General features: G+C 48.5%; 1 protein-coding gene across 1 annotated transcript; it reads right to left on the reverse strand.

The window, feature by feature from the left end:
- Positions 1-1,604: 1,604 nt before the first annotated feature.
- ZC3H12A (zinc finger CCCH-type containing 12A) lies at positions 1,605-11,317 on the reverse strand. The gene is made up of 6 exons (XM_048968884.1): positions 11,166-11,317; positions 10,453-11,022; positions 6,264-6,403; positions 5,301-5,535; positions 4,658-4,764; positions 1,605-4,545 (listed from the first exon to the last, which is right to left on the reverse strand). Exons 2-6 carry the CDS (start codon positions 10,977-10,979, stop codon positions 3,509-3,511), a joined length of 2,046 nt encoding a protein of 681 aa, XP_048824841.1. The 5' UTR covers positions 10,980-11,022; positions 11,166-11,317; the 3' UTR covers positions 1,605-3,508.
- Between the last annotated feature and the right edge of the window lie 4,528 nt (positions 11,318-15,845).

Below are 15,845 nucleotides of genomic sequence, written 5' to 3' on the forward strand. Positions count from 1 at the left end.
CCTCAAAAGATGTACTGAAATATTAGAGCTGAGCCAGCCACAGCCTGGAAATCCTCCTGCAGAAGAGAGCAGGGCAGCTCACAGGGTAATTCAGCAAGAAGAGCCGGGGGCACAGCAGGCAGAGCCTCCAGGACCAGGCTGCACTTCACACAGAGGTAAGGTGGGAATGCAGCAGGCTCTGCCCCAACCTCTGCCACAGCACCGTGCTCCTCTTCAGTACTCCGAAGAAAGGGCAAGTTAAGATATCCTGCTGCACTGACTTCCAAAGGAGGGCTCTTCCCCTTCCTTTCATTGCACAGAGGAAGCAAAGCCTTGATGATGTTTAACTACCTCTGCACCTATTTCTAGCACTGCTGGGAAGAGAAAGAGATGGCTCTCCTCTAAGCACCACAGCACAGCCCCTCGGCCTCCTCTATTTCACATCAAAGGAGATTTTCCTGCCCTGGCCTCTCCCTGGCACAGTCACCCCATTAAAGTACAGACAGCTTCCCCACAGGGTGCTGCAGCTGACCTCCTCGGCTGCATTTAATTTACGAGCAAGCTGACAAGAAGATTTAACCTATTTAGATGGACAAGAAATCATGCAGACACTGCAGTCGTGACAGGTCCTCCCCTGCAGAGCACCAGGAAGCAGTGAGCCACAGGATGTGCTGGCAATCCCTCAGCAACAGCAGAGCCCAGAGCTGGGCACACTGCGTGCCCTAAGTCGCACTCAGCCAAGTATCTCCAACTACAGCAGCAGATGCAGGTCCCACTACAACAAACTGAAGTCCCCACCAGGTTAAGAGCTGACACAGCACTTGGTTCTCCCATCACCAAGGTCCTGGCCACACACAGTGCACCATGAGCTTCCTTAGGTTTCACACAACAGCCTCCAAAGGAGTCCTCTGCAACAGATAAATCACCTTCCATGTAGTGCTTCACTTCAAAAACCAGGAGCAACTGTTTCCCTTGCCTTTTGATGAACTCAAAATAACCACTGCCTTGGATTAAATTAAGAGCATGACCTTTAATAAAGGCAATAAAAAAAAAAACATGCCAAGTCACATAATATGCTGCACTACATACAGCAGGTAACAGATGCACCTGAAACAGGCACTTCATACCCTTATGCACCTCCTTTGAGCTCTAACAAAGCTATAGAGCAAAGCTTGACGTGGCAGCTGCTCTGTTCTTCTGTTATCATGCTCACACCTGGCTCAACTGTGCTGTATAACTGTACAACGTGTGCATTTGTTTCCATGCTCTGCCACAGAACTGCTGCACGACCCACACGTCCCCCCAGAAGGATCAGGAATGCGTGACCCCCATCACCTGAGACACCCAACCACAGCACAGCTGTCACACCAACAAGTTAGATGCCCTCACACCACCACACTGCAGCCTCGTGGCACCTTAACAACCACTGCATCCCCTGCACAGTGGGTTCACTTCAGTAACTGGACGTGTTACCTACTAAAGCAGTTTAAGACCTACCATCTTAGATCAATTAACGACATCCAGCCACTGCTGCTGCTGTTAGATTCCATGCAAAGGTCTGAGAGCATCAGAGGAACCCCAGGGAGGCAGGATAACCTCTTCCAAAAAGCCAGCAGAGCCCAAAGTTCAACTCAGCAGTATTTATTTATATAACACGGGTTCTTACTTCGCCACGGCTTCCACACAGCTGCCTCCACTCAGTACATAACCTACACACTGCATAATGATACACAAAGTTCAGTAACATGTCAGCTTCGGAGCAGGAATCGTTAGCCTTCCGACTGCAGGAGTATATCAGCACTCTGCCAGGAAAACAAAACACACCACGCCAAGTAACACAGTGGCTGAGTCAAGGATAGCACTAATGAACAACAGCATCAAGCATCAAGTTGTTGGACAATAACATTAAAAACCATTTCTTTTCTTTTTTCCTGTAATTTACAAATACACGAAGTATCAGGTTACTTAAAATTAAGAAGCATTTTGCTTACTAACATGAAACATTACTAATTTGTAATGTATCATCATTAACCAGGTATACAGGTTTCTGTGTCCCTGTGGTTTTTACGGCACATGGTGCCTGTTTGGGTAGGTCACTCCTTGGACAGAGGGAAGGTGGGTAATAGACAGAACCATTCCTCAGCTTTCCACTGTATTCCACTCTCCCCTTGATGATCTGCCACTCGACAGCCTTGGTTTAACCACGAGATGGACGTACTTAAAAAAAACCCAACACACAAAACACAGATACAATGTGCATCAACAAATCAACTGCTTCTGGCCTGCAGTGCAGGAAACATCCTTGCACCGTAACACAGTGAAATTCCAGGACCAGAACCAATTACTACAGCAATCGTTGTTTTTTGCATATTTAAAATCTATTACAGTATCTACAATTAAAAAAACAAAACCACACAACTTCTTAGAGGAAGAAGGAATGAAAGGGGAACAGCCTTACCAAGTAAGTCTACATTTTTGGATGCTGTTACAGTCTGACAAAGCTGAAGGGGACAGGAAAATATCAGTGAGAAGGAAGACGAAGCAACAGCTTTGAAAAGTATTAAGGAGTCCTCAGGAACAGTATTGGCAGCAGCTGTTTTACTGAATGCTCAGAACTATTGCTGTCTGAAGACAAAAGGCACTGTATCATAAATCCTCTTTGTCAGTGTTACACAGATAGCCAAAGATAGGATACCAGGCAAGGACAATCTTTAGAGAAGCCTCAACAGCACGGCCATCCACATCCTGACAACTGACTGCCTTCTCCAGCAAACACAGCTCACTGCAGCTTCGGAGCAGCGTCGGGTCTTCCTTCCTTTCTCAGGATGAATTCTATTCCTAACCCCCAGTGCTTCTAGGAGCTGAGCAGCTTGCTGAGCACTTGTGGTGTATATCATAGAACTGCCTCAGCTCAGGGAGGCGAGCTGAAGTGGGAGGGGTATCACTAAACAAGTGCACCAATAAAGTCAAATCTAAGACAGCTAAACCTAACTTCACGTTGGATTGATAACTTAGCAAAGAGCTAGGAACAGCCTCGACAACACATTTCAGTCCTCAGAAATGAGCCTCACACAACTAGAGATCGTATGTTTCACATACATGTTTTTGTTTCACAAGCCCCACAGAATCCTCCCTCTGCATGCCTGCTAACAATCCAAGCCAAAACAAAGCTTGAGCTAGCGGGAGGAACGAGGCCATACACAGTTTTGAACTGCAGGAATTTAGGGTGTGCCTTACTCACCATGTAAATCCCATAGGAAAGATCTGCTCTGAAACAGCAGCCTTTTCTCCTGTCCTGCACCTAGATTCTCTTCAGCATCCTTTGAGGATGACAGGGACCATAACCTACTCTCACATCTTTAAGAGGGACACAGTCATGACCAGACCAGAAATCGCTGTGAACATGCCACATCTGGTATCCAGCCTCCAGCTGGGACTTGCAGGGAACAAAGAGGAGCCCTCGAATGGCAGCTACAGAGTGCAAACACTGCCCACAAGCTTAGCATGCTGGCTACCCTTGGCATCTGCTTCATATACCTGGGTTCTGGGATTTGTAGGTTAATATCTCTGCGGCAAGCTTTTGGGGATCCAAAAGCTGAGGGAAACGGCTCATCACAGCATCAACTAAATGGGGATGGAATATGCCACACAGCTTGACATGAACATTGGCCCTCTCCTCTGCAAACTGATCAGACACAGTCCACTGGCAGGAATCACCATACGTTGGCCCTGGGGCTCTCTGCACTGAGTGAGGATCTCGCACGCTGGTAGATCTCACCTGGGGAGGAGGCATCTGGTAGGGCTCAGACCAGTACTCACGAGAATGAAGCGAAGGAAGAGAAGGGGCATTGTACTCACTGGGGAGACTGTACTGCCCAGCATTAGCTGGATGGACAGGTACCCCATAGCCTGAGAAAGAGTGAGGTGGCCCTGAGTGAGGTATCTCAGGGTTATACTGCAAGAAGCTAGCACCAGAGGCAGAAGATTTATGGGAACCATGCTTGTAAGAGACCAGACCGTTTTGCTCTAAGCTGGGAGAGTGTGGGTAGACAGGTCTCTGCCTACCACAGGAGCAGACTGTCACCTGCTCGGCATGGGAGTGATCACAGTGACTGGTAGATCTGTAAGGCCACATGTCAGACATTTGGTTCTCCAGAGACCCAATGCCTGAGTCAAGATGCTCCTGAGAGATGTAAGACAGAGAGTCCATATGAGGATGCTGGTACCTTTCAGAGGACCTGTGGCTCCCACTGTTAGCAGGAGCACTGCCTGACACACAGCCTTTGATCTGAAGCGGAACATCATTGGGCTTTGTTTTATGTGTCAAGCTTTTCCTCTCTGCAGAGATCTTCTGCAAAGAGCTTTTATCACTCTCTGTAGACCCAGAGCACAAGAGCTCTGCCTGGGAACCTCTTTTGCCCTTTTTCTCCTCCTTGACAGCACTGGTACTTCTGGTAGGAGACAATCTTGCATTGGCACGGAGTTCATCAGCTAATGAGCGCTGGGGTTGATTGATTCTTTCAGGGTGGTAGAATTTACACTTAATTCCATAAGTACATTTCTTCCCTGCAAGGAAAAAAAAGCACAGATAGCAAGGAATGACAGCTGAATTTTACCAAATGCACGAGTTACACTCGTATAGGGACTGAAGTTTTGATGTTCAGAAGGCAAATCTTACCATAAGGGCACTGCTGCTTCTTGTGTTCTGGCACCACAGGTTTCTTTCTCAGAAAGTTATCCAGGCTGGGGCCATGCCGCCCCAATGGATCATCTGGAGGCATAAACCTAAAAATAATTAAAAAGAAAAAATAGATATCTTAATCAGGAACAGCTCACCTTCTGGGGCCAGGGTTTCACTTCTTATAGAAGTCTCCCATTTCACCAAGCATTAAAAGTTATGAGCCCTAAAAAACTTTCCCATTTCACTGCTTATCACCTGGTACAGACTGGAAAGAAGTGCTTCTCCTCAGGCACAGAAGAGGTTTTGTGCTGTGCTGCTGACTAAAAGCAGCACTTGGGGCTGGGCCTGCCAATGACAGCGTTGGGAGGAAATCAAGCACTAGAGCTTTCCCAAGAACTCTTCCAGAGCAGAGCTCCTACCTGCAAACCACGTGCAGCCATTGACTCCAGCTCTTCATACCTTATACAGCCAGGGAGGAGTTCTTCCTGTCTCTCTTCCTTCTACAGAAGTATCTATGGGATTGTTTTCTCCCATTCTCTACCACCCTTTTCCCTTTTTCACACCTCGTTACCCTCCCTTCATTAAAAAAGATCGCAGGCTCCCACAGACCACTTTGAAAGCCAAGACAGTGGGAACATACTTGTCATTAACAAAGGAATACATCAGCAGACGCTCCTCAATGAATTTCTTCCACTCAGGACGTTCATTCTGCAGGTCCCGATACGTATCATTAGAAACCACGATGCCATCAGACTCGTGTGCCAGTTTCACAATGAATCGATCATCGTAGCAGACAACACGTTTGCCCCCAACCCGTCTGGAAGGAGTGAAGACCAAAATCTTCTTCTTTTCCAGGTCACGGAGAATGTACTGATCTGCAACAAACACAACTGTCACCACATCACAAATGTGCACAGCACAAAGGTCTTCCCACCCATAAGGTAACATTGTAAAGAACAATGGCCAACTCGTTTCTTTGCAACCCTCCCCTCTTTTTTCATGCTACCTTTTGAGTCTATCAGAGGTGGATTCCCATCTGGGAACACTCAGGAACATGAGGCTATTGAAACACAGGGTGTCCCATCCACATCTTGCATACAAGGTACTGATTTGCATTTAAGACTGGCATATTTTATAGTAACACTGTGTGCACAAGTTACTTTTGAGTAGGTTTACTTGGAAATCTCAGCTCCTCATAAGCTGAGAGCAAACTTCTTTCTATTTGAAGAAACCTGACTGTACTCCTATTGAGGTTTTACTTCTAGTGCATCGAAACTCTGTACTTTCTAGTGTCAAACATGTTAGTCAAATATAGCATTAAAGGTGTTTCCCTGAAAGGAGAATTCAAATTATGAAGGACAAGTTAAGCAGAGCAGTATTACATTCTTTGTTCTCTGAATTATTCCAACTGATCCAGGCAAGAACTTGCTTAAGGGAGAATTTAATGACTTTAAATCTCACTGGTCAGCACAGCTTATTGGATCTCCTACTGCTCAGATCTTCCATTCATAAGTTAATTACTAACTACCCAGAACTTTGCAAGCTCATTAAGCGACAAAGCAATAAGCCTGAAAAGCTGCTCTTGGCTTTCATATTTCCACACCTGTTATAAGTACATCTGGTCGTGGCTGTTCCTTCCTCCAAGACGGCACAAACACTGTAATATCCTTGTGTCCCCTGTCCCAAAACCACTGCACAGCCAGAAGGATTCCTCTGCAGGAGAACACCTCTTTATTTCCATGGCTGCAGTGAAGAAAATAAAGGGTTTCAATATTCAGGTGATGCACAGATCAGTGAGGCAACAGATTAAACAAACAGATTCAGCAATTAAAACAACCTTCAGCGTTGGAGCAGTAAGAATCAGTATTACATGCTGATCTCAAGGAGGAGCACCAGGTTTTACCATTGCTTTTAGCACCTCAGTACACCAACAAACAGCCAAGTTTTCAGTGGGAAGAACAAAGCAGCTGTAACTGCTCCTTTGAAGCAGGGCCTTTTGCTTCAGCTCTTTATTTTTAGCCCTGAGTACAACGTGATCTTGAACTTCCTTTGTCCTTTTCTGCTAGCGTGTGCCAACGGCCAAGCCAGGGCAAACTGCACTTCCACAAAGGGATCTGCTTACGAAGCTGCTTTGATAACTTAGGGAAAACACACCATTTTGTGCACTCTTACCCCAGTGACATCAGCACTGAGGCAGGATGCCTCTTCAGTTGCTGATGCTTCATGCAAATAGCACATTTGCATGAAATATCAACATTTCCCTTCACCGGTGCTCAATGTCCCAAGAGCACTTGGCAGCTAAGAAACAAAGTTTAGCAACAGTGTCAGAAACCACCTACAATATTAAAAGCTGCTTCATTATTCATTACTCCATATCAGTAAGTTTGCAGAACCTCTATGAGGAAACTACCAGTCGTGTTCTATCAGTGCCACTATTTACAGTGTTATCAGCTTTGCTGTTGATAATGGCTCTGGCAGACTTTCAATGTCTCTCTGTTGCAGCCTGATTTGTCATTCTGGGGATCTAAGCCTGCATTTTGTAGTGACACCAAGACATGTTTTATTATATTGAAGATAAGTGGTGTCAAGCCACAAGATTGAACAGCAAATTAGGGGTATCTGTGAGAAATGTTTGTTAATCTTCACTTTTGTAAGCAAAGTGTCTTGTGTGGACTTGCACAGGACACAGCTGCGTTGCTGTGCCTCTGGATATTTGTATTGAGCTCTGTAGCCAAAGGCACCTTAGAAACAGGCCCACAGCTCCAGGGCACAGCTGGGTCAGTGCTGAAAGCTGCACACAAGCTTAATCAAACACATCCTGTCTATCACAGAGGGACACCAACTCCAAGACACTTACAGCCCAGTGCATTATACAGAACACAAAGCAAACACCACAGCTAGACAATGTCTGAATGCACACAGGACCTCACAGGTGAGGCAGAGAAAGATGAATATAAGCACTATGAGGTACAAGACAGCCTCCTGTAGCACATGGAGCCCAGCAGGTTGTACACAGGCTCACAGCAGGGTTCTGTAATCAGGGAAGATACCCCCAGATGTGGAGACTTGAGAGGCAGTGGGTGAACACATCCCTAAAGAGCACAACAAGGGAGACAGTGCAAAAATCAAACCTGGACAAGCAAAGCTGAAGCACAGGTCACATGAAATGGCTGAAGCATCTTCACACAATGCCAGAGAGGAAAGGAAAGTAGAGAGGGAAGGTAACCAGACGCCCCAACACCTCACACAACACAGCAGTGTTGCTGAGCTCATGCCCAGTCCTCAAAGTCACAAGCTTAAGTGTTTAACCTGTACTAATTTGCTGACACATTTAAGCTTCTCCCCCCTTTCTGAAACACCAAACTTCTTAGGCCATCATGAAAAAAAGCAATATTAAAAGGAATGAAAACTAAAAGCTGCATGCATTCAAATAGAAATAAACCTATTATCTTATTAATGGATTAAAAACATTCAAGATTTCCCAGGTCTAGGAATAAATACTGCTTTTCTGTAAAGCAATTATGAATCTAGCATTATTTTCCAACTGTCATCACATTGTGCTGTACTATATCAAAGCAAGTCCACCAGCCTTCTTAAATATAACCCAGATTTGTTTTGCATATGTAAAAAGCCACTTCCTAGCTGAATAAGCTCAGTGTTTTTTCCCCCCTCACCCACCTCTACAGCAACCAAATCCAACAGTTTCTGTTTTCTAGAGGACTTGAAAAGTCAAACCCAGCCAAGCCTGCATGCTCTAGTTCCAGCAAGCCACCTTTCTCGGAAGCTATTAAGAGAACTGAAGAGTTGTTCCAGATGAACTATTCCAGAAGAACGACGCATTTAACAAGAGAACACACACCTAAAGAGACACTTATCTCCATTAAGAATCCCAAGTTACAGAAAGGTTAGCATTAACAATCACAGGAAAGATTAGCTAGAACTCTGCCAGTATCAGACTGCTTTCACTATGGATAGACACAGGTTAACATCCTCTGCTTATTTCTCATTTATGAGCCCCTGCTACCACCCTAGAGCCTACAGCCAGGCTGATCTGATTTGGCAGCAGCCAAGAAAAAATTCCCTTAGAAGGAAGTAAAAGCTAATTTCCACTATGATTTGCATATGTTTGTCAAGAGCTGTTCAGGGAGGCCGCTGTACACACTGCAAATGAATCAGCAGGGAACATCACACACCATCAATACAGGAAGTTTCAGAATGGAATTCCCCTTCTAGCAAGTTGCTTAAAAAAAAAGAAAAGCCAGACCGTGTTTCTCATGTCAAACTCTGTCCTGTTGCCACTGTTATTACTGCCTGGTCTGCCTGAGTCACATCTGCTGTAATCTGCTGCACTTTATGGGGTAACTCTCATGGGTAAGAGGTTCCTCATTCAATCAATGCAACCAATGCTGTTGTTTAAGCCTACCTACTTAACTAAGGTAAACTTCACCACAAGAATCATACGGATCAGCTCCACATCTCAGGTAACAGCACAGCTGCTGAGCACAGGACTCTCCTGAAGACTCCAAAGTTAAATATTTTATTCTGTTGACAACAGAGTGGGGCCAGGGAGCATCATGTTTGCATGGGGACTTGGAGGCTCTGTCAGCTGGGCACACAGCAGATCGTACCCCAGCTTTTCTCACTTCTATTCTTAGAACTGCCAGCCATGGCTCAGTGAAAACCACACCTGCAAACAAGTCTCCATTCAGCACTTTCACCTTAGGAAGAAGTCTGCAATGACATACACAACAGCTATGTGCACTCATTTCTTTTAATAAGCAAGCACGTGTACACAAACATGCATTACAAGACCTATTAAACTAAAACAGTGAAGAAGTGCTTCTTAACCATGGAGCCCAATTTCAAACTCTGGTGCGTTAAGCCAATGGCACCCATTTGTGTGCAGCTGAGGAAAATTCAACATCTAGAGCTGGGGTGGTGGCAAGCAACTCCCATCATAAGGGGACCAAAAACAAAGGTGGAAGGAGAATCAGTGTGGACACTGAACTGAAAAGTGCCCAGTGCAAGGATACTTGTGCCCCGTGACTATTAGGATTCCTGTGAACCCAAATTATTGTCAGACAACTCTAGTGGCCTTCCTACATTGTCTGACAGAACCTGCTCGACCAACACCAGAACATCCAACATGCTGAAGATGGGCTGCAGCCCTGCCTTGCTATCACAGCTGTCAGAAGTGGCAGAATTGGCCACTCTTTAGCAGAGTGGCCCGTTCCAAACTCGAGCATCTTCCACAATGCACAAAAATACCTGACTCCCAGTCTGGAGACTGGCCTCCAACGCCAGAGACGGAATCATATTAAAGCCTTTTCTAATTAACCCCATAATTAGGTATTGAGCAACTCAGTGCTACAGAAGCTTATATAAAACTATTAGGTAAGAGGACAATGTATCTTCTGTTATCCTCCTCAGCAGCTACAGGAGGGAAGGAAACTTTGTTTAACCATGAAGCACATCCGCTACTGGCAGAATAGGTACTGACCACAGTAAGAGCTAGTAGAGACCACAAGTAGAAGGAGCCATTTGGGCCGTCACCCTCAAGAAACAGCTACACACACTGGTGATGTACATTGGAAAATATTACCAGCCACCACCAGAACATCCAGTTGTAGTTTTTTGTGAAAAACCCTGAGTTTTTCAGACCCCAGGCTGTTAGATCATGGCACGCCTCACAGCTACAGAAATAGAGAAAATCACCACCTCACAGGAGCACTTAAGGGTCACATTAAGCACAAACTACCCCAGAAGGGCCTACTCTCAAGCCCCAGACACACCTCATTGCCACGTTGCTTCCATCAATAACAATGGGCTTCAGGTTATCACTCTCCTTCTCCTCCAGAGGTGGCACAGGTGCAGGAGTCTTGTTGGCAGCTCCTCCTCGAGGGACCAAAGGAGCTTCCTTGGTCTCCTGAGGGGTCTCTGTGGGCTCTCGCTCAGCCGGGCCATGCTTCACCAGCTCCCCGAGGACAGTGTTGGTATCAGCATTCAGACCAAGCTTCTGGAGTACAACATAGATCTCCTCAGAGGAGTAGCCCAGCTTGCGGAAGAAGTCCACCTTCAGCTGCATCTCAAGGCTGTCGGGGGGCTCCTGTGTGGGGCTCCCCACGGGCTCCATGCCCAGCACAGTGGGCCCAACGCCCTCCTCACGGCTCAGAGCCCGGCCCAGGCTGAGGTAACCACTCTCACATGGATCTCTGGAGCTCATCCTCTCCTCCAGCCGACTGAACTGCTGTCTGAACACTGGGAACGCCTCACGCCAGCCGGGGCAGCCCAGCAGGGAGGACAAGCTGCCCGCACTCATGGCCGCCCTCAGCTGTCTCTCGGCCTTCACTCGCACTCCAGACCTGCGGGCCGAAACGACAGCGTTAGGGGCGATGCGGCACAGCCCGTAGGGCCTCTCTCTCCTTCCCCAACCCCGGCCTTCAGCCCTCCCTAGAGCCCCCCACCCTCCGCAGGACCCCCGCCCCGAATCCAGCCCAACCCTTACCGGCCTCCCACCGCGCAGCCACCGCAGCATCTCCATGGGGCCAGAGCGGGCCGGGCGGCGGCCCCGCTTTATACCGGGGCAGCGCTGCGCCAACGCGGAAGGGCAGAGAGGGGGAGGGCGGAGCGGCGGCCGCTTCCCGGTCCGCCCCGTGCCACGCCCGGCCGCGGCCCTGAGGCGGAGCGGGGCGGGGAGGCGGCGCGGCCTGCTGCGGCCTAACGCGCGGCCTAACGCACAACCCGGCCCGCGTCCTCGCGTGGGTCCCGCTGCCGCCTGCTGCGGCCTAACGTGCGGCCTAACGCACAGCCTGGCCCGCGGCCTCGCGTGGGGCCCGCTGCGGCCTGCTGCGCCCCCTGCCCCAACCGCCTACCCCGGCCCCTTCGGTTCCCTTTGGTCTCTTTCCAGCTCCCCCCGCCCCCCCTCGCCGAGTGCCTCCTCGCAGAATAACCACGCTGGGTGTAGAGACAGGTCCTCTTCTGCAAACACCTGGCTTTTATGCAAATCGTGTTGCAATAAAGGCAGATGTGCCCTGACAAGTGAGTTCGTAAGGGAAATTTGTTCATCTGCTTCCTGCTCCGCTGCAAGGGCCGTTGTTTACTCTCGATTTTGTGATCTGATGCTGGGCTGTGCGTGGTGCGGGAGGCCCACTGAGCCCTGGAGCCAAGCCCTGGGTGAGCACACGTCGGCACACCCCGCAGAAACGCGTGGAGCTGCTGGTTCTTCAGATGGCTTTCCAGCTTGTTCTTGCCTGCTGCTCTTCTAAGGTTAAAACCACTAAAAGACATGATTCTAATGACTGCAGCCCTGGCTTTTTTTCTACTTCCTCCCACCAGCTCAGGTGAAGTGCAGCTGCGGCGTTAGAGGCAGATGTCGGGTGCTGTGCTGGGTGCTTGCTGAGGGAGCACCCACCTGACCTGCGGCATTACACCTGCTGAAACTCAGCACCATAAAGACCAGACTTTGACCTACGAGCTGTCATGAAGCACTTCAGCACACTTCAGTCCACAGAAAATCCGAAACTAGAAAAGGAGAGAAACAGAGGGAGACAGAAACGAAGTGACGAGTTGTAAAGCTGTAGCCAGCTTTAAGCAAAAGGAATGTGCGAATCATGGAATCACTAGGGTTGGAAAAGACCTCTAAGATCACCAAGTCCAATCCCAACCCATCCTCACCCTAACCACATCCTTCAGTTCCACATCCCCGTGGTTCTGGAACACCTCCAGGCGCAGTGATCCACCACTCCCTGGGCAGCCTGTGCCAACGCATCACCACTCTTATGAGAATAAATATTTTGTAATATCCAACCTTTTTCCCCAGTCACAACTCGAGCCACCACCTGTCATCCTACCACTGTTACCTGGGAGCAGAGGCTGACCCCCCCTTGCCACAACCTCCTTTCAGGTCATTGTAGGGAGTGACAAGATGGCCTTGAGCCTCCTCAAGATTGAACCACCCCAGTTCTCTAAGCCACTCCTCATAAGCCCCGTGCTCCAGACTCATCACAGTTTTGTTGCCCTTCTCTGGACAAGCTCCAGGGCCTCAATGTCTTTCACGTAATGAAGGGCCCAAAACTGTTCAGCCACAATGTACAGCCACAAGGCCTATCAGCGAAGGTGCTCCATGTATTTTTATGTCCTTTACGAGCTGCACCTCCACCAGCTGAAGCATGGGCACAGCACTGTTGACACTGCAGTCACCTGACAGACAGGTGCTGCAGGGTTATTCAGGGCTGGCAGCAGCGGTGCTGGCCCTAGTGGCCCATCCTGGCTGGAGGTGGCCATCCCATAGAGTGCCTACATGCCACATTAGGCACACAGGGCTGTCTGGCATGAGTTTGTCGTGCCAAGCTGCTGCTTTGACCCTGATGTGATTCAGGTAGCCGTGACTCAGCCGGCAGAGGCTTATCAAACCAGGCTTCTGAAGGAGATAAGAGCACCCAGCAGCAAATAGGACTGATACCGGCTGTTTGTTAGAACCACTAGATGGACCATTTGTAACTACGGGAATTGAGCTAACATTTCACAACGTGCAAAAATTGTTCCACTCTGACTTCTGATTAATCACTCCTAAACAATTAAATGTAGGTAGTTGCAAATTTGCTTCCCTGAGGCCATGTACCAGAGCCCGAGTTAGGAGCAAGGGAACTCTCCCAGTTACAGGAATACATTTGCATTCATCTTCCTTGTGGTTACCCTGAAACAATCATTTTTTCTTGTCTCTGGCCATGTCTGAAACCGCACTGTATACTCAACAGTCACACACACACAGAGGCTAGATTCTGATCAGAGATAATATCCTTAGTCAGTACTTAAGTAGGTGCTTTCCCAACTCTTCTTTCCCTTGGAATCTTCTCCAGTCAGCTTGAATTTAGCATTTGTTTGTGTACTTTTGCTTCCAGGCTCGAGTCTATTGCACTAAAAAGCATGGCCACAGATGTGCTTTTTATAGGAAATACCCCACGCAAGATCCATAGAGCTGGATCTTTTGATTTATGCAAAAACAGCAATCATATGCTGCCTTTTTCATTGAAAAAGAAGCCAGGATGCAGAGAGGGGATGTTGGCTTCTCCACCCTAAAAGTCAGAAGGGGTCAGACTCTGCCCACACCCCAGCACTGTCAGTGGTTACTTTTGATATTTTTTACATTTGCAAATTGCTTTGAAGAGAAAGTTTACTGCAATTGTTTGGCATTTCAAAGACTCTTGTGGAGGCTGTGGCTTCTGAGGACATGAAGATATCCAGAACAAAGCCACTGCTTGGATCACTGATGGACAGAGCCCCCCATCCTGTACAATGTGATAGAACCCCTCTCTCATTTAAGTGACGTGGTCTGGAAAGATATGGACCCACTCTGCTCCACAGCACAGAGGAGGAGGAGGTACTGACAGCAGCAGCCCACAAACATCACTTTTTGAGCAGTGACTTGTCCTGGGCTGGGAAATGCCGAAGGAGTTGCACAACAGAGAACTTGTCTAGGAGAAGGAAGGCATGATCAGAGGAGCCCGAATAGCATCGACTCAGTCAGAGACACTCTAATACCATTGCATAGATTCCATGGTGGGACATGAGCACTTCCACAGCGTTTTGCTGAAGTGCACTCTGTCTCACACACTGCTTCCTTGTCTCGATGCTGACAAGCACCGTGCTGTGCTGGGGAAGTGGTCTCTCACCGCAAAGACGCTGAGTTGTGCGCCAGTCTGTCCCACACGGTCGGATCCTCATTGGTCTGACATCAGTTCAGTGTTCATTCTGCCGGGTTATCGAGGCAGAATGGGGCAATGGGACAGGCATTGCTGGTGCCAGAGGGGTGGGAGTCTGAGCTGGAGGGCTGCAGGCTTTGGTACGGCAGCACAGAGTGGTAATGAGGAGAGGACAGAGGGTTGAGCAGAAGGCAGAGCACTGCATCATTCCCTTTCTGTCAAAGGGCAGAGAGCAGCCCCTCTGGCATTGCTGGCTGCTATTTCTGGTGCTCACGTCTCAGCCCTGTCGCTGGAGATGTGTGCCTGCAGGAAAGCAGTGCGGAAATCCCCTCTGCGGAGCACACAGGCACGTGGCCTTTCCTGATAAGGAACTGGTGAGCAGAGGGGGAGGCAGAGGGCTGATGGAGCATGATGCCAGACCACGTCATACACCGAACCTGGCTATCAGGGTGGACAGCAGCGTGCTTCCTGCTGCGGAAGGGTTATCTTTCAGAATCGGTGCTTTCAGTAAGCCAAAAAGAAACCAAAGCAGCCAACAGCACTGGTGGTGGCCAGGCAGCCTGAAGTAGCCTTGTCCCAGGGATGGGCTTCTGCTCCATCTCCTTCCAGTTCCTTCCTGACTCAATGCAAAGAACTGCTCTTCTCCTGTCTGGTTTCTTGCTCGCAAACAAGTCCCATAAAGTCCTGACATCACACTTTTCTAGGGATTTTTCTAGGGATTACCACTCCCGTATCTCAGATTTTAAAGAGCCCATTCTCTGGCAAAGCCTTTCATCTCCCACTCGTATACTTAATGCAGTCAAAATAGGTGGGATGTGAGGATCTTACAATCTGCTGCTGGGGAGGAAGCTAGCCTGGGGCCAGTTCCTGGTGAAGGGATGCCAGCACTGCAAAGCTACTGCTGGTTGGCCTCAACTGGGAGCCTCGTCAGCAAAGTGGCCGCCGACCTGGCTTGCCTGCCTACAGAAACCAAAGGCAGCTCCCTCAGATCTGTCTTCTTGAAATGGGCTAATTAAACCTCATTTACAAATGCCTATATGGGAACACTTATGTTAATTAAGGACAATTGAGGTGGCCTTATTTAGCAGTCTTTGGGACTAAATTAAACTAAATTAAGGCCACTTTAATTCTCAATGAGAGTTTTATGCAGAGTTTTAATGCTCTTTAATCCACTTTAGATTGTTACTTCATGTTAACTTTCTTAAAAAGCCTGTGTAGACAAGCCCTGGGCAATTAGGGGAAGGCACATCCCTATCTGCTCAGAGCCTGAGCTCATCCGACAGCAGCTGGGAGGGATGGGGCTGAGCTGGGCTGCCCCGGGAGCTGTGCATTCCCGTCAGCTCCACAGTCCTAAATCCCACTTATCGCAGAGCAGGAAATAGGGCAGACAGCAGTGGCAGCAGCGAATGCTGCGCTGTGTGACCACGCAAACAACTTCTGCCTGAAGCCACGGAGCTGCAGGCAGCCTGAGGTCTGACTGTTCA

The sequence above is a fragment of the Lagopus muta genome, chromosome 23, assembly GCF_023343835.1.
Source record: "Lagopus muta isolate bLagMut1 chromosome 23, bLagMut1 primary, whole genome shotgun sequence".
Lineage (NCBI taxonomy): Eukaryota > Metazoa > Chordata > Aves > Galliformes > Phasianidae > Lagopus > Lagopus muta.